Source organism: Quercus suber, unplaced genomic scaffold, assembly GCF_002906115.3.
Source record: "Quercus suber isolate HL8 unplaced genomic scaffold, Cork oak 2.0 scaffold_464, whole genome shotgun sequence".
Lineage (NCBI taxonomy): Eukaryota > Viridiplantae > Streptophyta > Magnoliopsida > Fagales > Fagaceae > Quercus > Quercus suber.
Genome location: NW_027069915.1, coordinates 59,279 through 62,528, shown reverse-complemented (window position 1 = coordinate 62,528; position 3,250 = coordinate 59,279). Strand labels below are relative to the sequence as shown.

The 3,250-nt window shown below is 38.4% G+C and overlaps 1 protein-coding gene across 1 annotated transcript; it reads right to left on the bottom strand.

The window, feature by feature from the left end:
- Positions 1-327: 327 nt before the first annotated feature.
- On the bottom strand, positions 328-2,874 carry LOC136062888 (putative receptor-like protein kinase At1g80870). The gene has a single exon (XM_065762576.1). It carries the CDS (start codon positions 2,639-2,641, stop codon positions 503-505), a length of 2,139 nt encoding a protein of 712 aa, XP_065618648.1. The 5' UTR covers positions 2,642-2,874; the 3' UTR covers positions 328-502.
- Between the last annotated feature and the right edge of the window lie 376 nt (positions 2,875-3,250).

Below are 3,250 nucleotides of genomic sequence, written 5' to 3'. Positions count from 1 at the left end.
TTGAAAGCACCTTTCACAAATCTTAACATGGAGAATCATTTCTTCCGAAACAGGGAGAAAAGAAAAGTAATTTCTAGTAGCTTTTGACAAAGAAGAGAAAACTTGGAAGAAACTTGCAGCAGCTACCATATAAACGTAGCTTGCACAGTGAACCAGATAAGAGATGAGTAGGCTACAATTTCAAATAAAAAAGCCTAAATTTTTTTCCAATTTAAATAAGTCCTCATCAGAACTTGGAAAACTTAACACAAGAAACAAGCAGACCATGAACTTGAGACATCAATATTTGCATTTACCAAGTGGCAAAAAAAAAAAAAAAAAAAAAAATGAAATCAGTAATCTAATGTACATACAACAATGTAATTCTCACAGGGTCACAGTACACACACACCTGAATCTGTTCCTGATAACAGCTACCAATCATCACTCCTGTATATTACACTCAGCATGAACCCAATAAGACATGGTAAAGAAAAAGTAAATCAACATTAGGATCCAGAGTTTACTCTGCATTTGACTTCTGTTTTCTCCTTGACCTACTGAACAATTTGGAAGATGGGGAAGGAGAAAACTCAAGGGGGAGTGGTGGATGATCCATCTCCCCTTTCAATATCTTAACTATTTCACCAATATCTGGCCGCAACTCTGGCAATTTCTGTAAGCAAGTGAGAGCTAGGTTTATACACAAGCCTGCCTGGTCCTTATTATAATCATCTTTCAACCTCTCATCCACAAGTTCTAAAACATTTCCCACTTGAGCTAACTGACGACACCAGCTTATTAAGTTTGCTTTCTCAAGCTTCATTGGGGAGGCAAGAACATGTAATGGCCTTCGACCAGATACAATCACAAGAATCAAAACTCCTAGACTGTAAATATCTGCCTTCTCCATTAAGTACCCGCACCCACCATATTCTGGTGCCACATAGCACAAAGTCCCTCTCATACTTGTGGTACTGCTAAGTTCGCGACTAAAGAGATCTCCACTCCACATGTCACTGCCAATAGAACGGCTGCTCTTTTTCTTCCATCCTCTTCTAAAACTGAACTCCCCATTTGGATCACATTCATTTTGACATTGCTCCCCAAAGTTCTTTCGCCTATGGAAGTAAAACTGTCTACCAAGACCGAAGTGTGGTATTTTGAAGCCTTTCCTCCACTTGGTTTCAAGATTTTTAAGCTTACTACTCTTCTTGCTAATCTCATCAAGGTGCTCTTCTTTCCACCACTCTTGTATCTTTCTCTGCTTCTTCTTACGACTTCTCTTGCCCCTTGACTCTTTTTTCTCCAACCCTTTATCAAGATCTTCAAATCCAATTTCTTGTAATTGGGGATCATTCACATCTTCTAATTTATCTAACGGAGTCGAATCATCCAAGTTATTTTGCTCAGGAACGCTCTTCTTTTCTTCATCCCAATCAGGATTTGTTGTTGGGCAAATCTGACTCCCTATCCACTCCATAACATAATCCTTACTACACAATTCACCACTCCCATCCTGCCTCCACCACCAATCCTTCCCCCATTGTTTTGTATCAGCCTCCTCTTCAACACCCGAAAAAGCATTACAATTCAACTCCTTACTATGATAAATGCTAGAAAAGTCATCATCATAAGGCACAAATCTATTATTCCAATCATCCCCACCAATGTCTACAACTGAGACCTCCTTCCCTTTTGCACTACAAGGCTTAATATCACTCTCATTTGCCATGTTAGCATTATAATTCGAAGAATTCAAGTTTGAAGCTCTAACATTATAAGACATCTTACTATTTTTGGATGAAGAGGAAGCTTGTAAAGCAAGAGCAAAATCTACCTCATGAGCACTCTCCACAGGAGTAGCAGTAGCTGGTGTCTCTGCAGCCAAATTCCCTGAAAGCTCTTGGCTCTTCCCCAAGTCCTGGCTAAACAAATCCACACCAAACTCACCCTCCACCTTAATCCTTGACAAACCAAAATCCGAAATCCTTGCCCGACACTCAGAATCAAGCAAAACATTGCTGGGCTTAATATCACCATGAATCACTGGTGGATCACATCCAAGGTGCAAGAATTCTAGAGCTCTAGCAACGTCCAATATTATGTCAAACCTTCTTTCCCAACTCAGACTCAAACACCCATCTCCAAAAAGTGATTCTTGCAGGCTCTTATTGGGCATATACTCATAAACCAACACTCTTTTGTTCTTTTCCACACAGTATCCCAATAGTGTGACTAAAAATGGTGACCTTAGGCCACCAAGAATCTGCAGCTCATTCTGAAACTCTCTCTCTGACTGCAAAGAAAGAGTGTCCAATCGCTTTATAGCGATGAGTTTACCATCTCTGAGAATTCCTCTAAACACAGTACCTGACCCACCTTTGCCTATGACATTGGCAGTGTCAAAGGCATTGGTGGCTTGCTTTAGCTCTCTGTATGAGAATCTTTGGAGCTTGAGAGGAGCACTGGAGTCAAACGGGATGGTTTTAGCTCTGTGTACAAGGGAGTGCCAGATGTGATAAAGAAAGTAAAGGATTGAGAGGAATATAACAATGGAAGCTGAGATGGTCAGGGTCAAGAACAAGACCCTGGTTCTGGTGAAGAAACTTGGAGCTGGAGAAGTGAAGCTAGGAGTTGGAGCTAAGGGTCTTGAAGGCATGGTGGGGTGGTTTGTGTTTTTGGGTTTTTGGAGGTTAGTGGGTTTGGTTTGGTAACAAGAATTGAAGAAGAACAAATGGGCATGGAATTGAAAGGGATCTTCATTTGTGTATCAGTAGGTATCCAATGTGGGTTTGCTTTACAGTTGGATAATCATATGGGTATTGTTAATTCATGTTTACTTCTATAATTCTTTGTTTTGGTTTCTTCTGACTTGTGAGGCGTTTACTGATGACTGATAGAGAAACGTATACATTAACATTATTAATAAGGGAGTGTTACATTATAAGTCTACTTTGCTTATACTTTTTTAGAAAAAAAGTATATGTTATACTATAGTGAGTTTCTTTTATCGAGAGCAGTTTAGAAACAGCTTATTTAGTTGAAATTAAAAACTTTGAGTTGAAAGTATTATAAATAAAATTAAAAAGTAGTAAAAATAGTACAATAAAACTCATGAATAATTAAAAAAATACAATAATACCTATAAACAGTAATAAAAATAAGTTAAATAATAAAAAAAATTAACTTTTTGATATGGCGCCAAACGTATAGTGATTAGGAAAAGGTGCTGTTTATTTCTTCTTAAATTTTTAATTTTGGGTCTGGG

What these genes read in the sequence shown, in the direction of transcription:
- LOC136062888 (XM_065762576.1), bottom strand. Translation starts at nt 2,641, where the DNA reads ATGCCTTCAAGACCCTTAGCTCCAACTCCTAGCTTCACTTCTCCAGCT.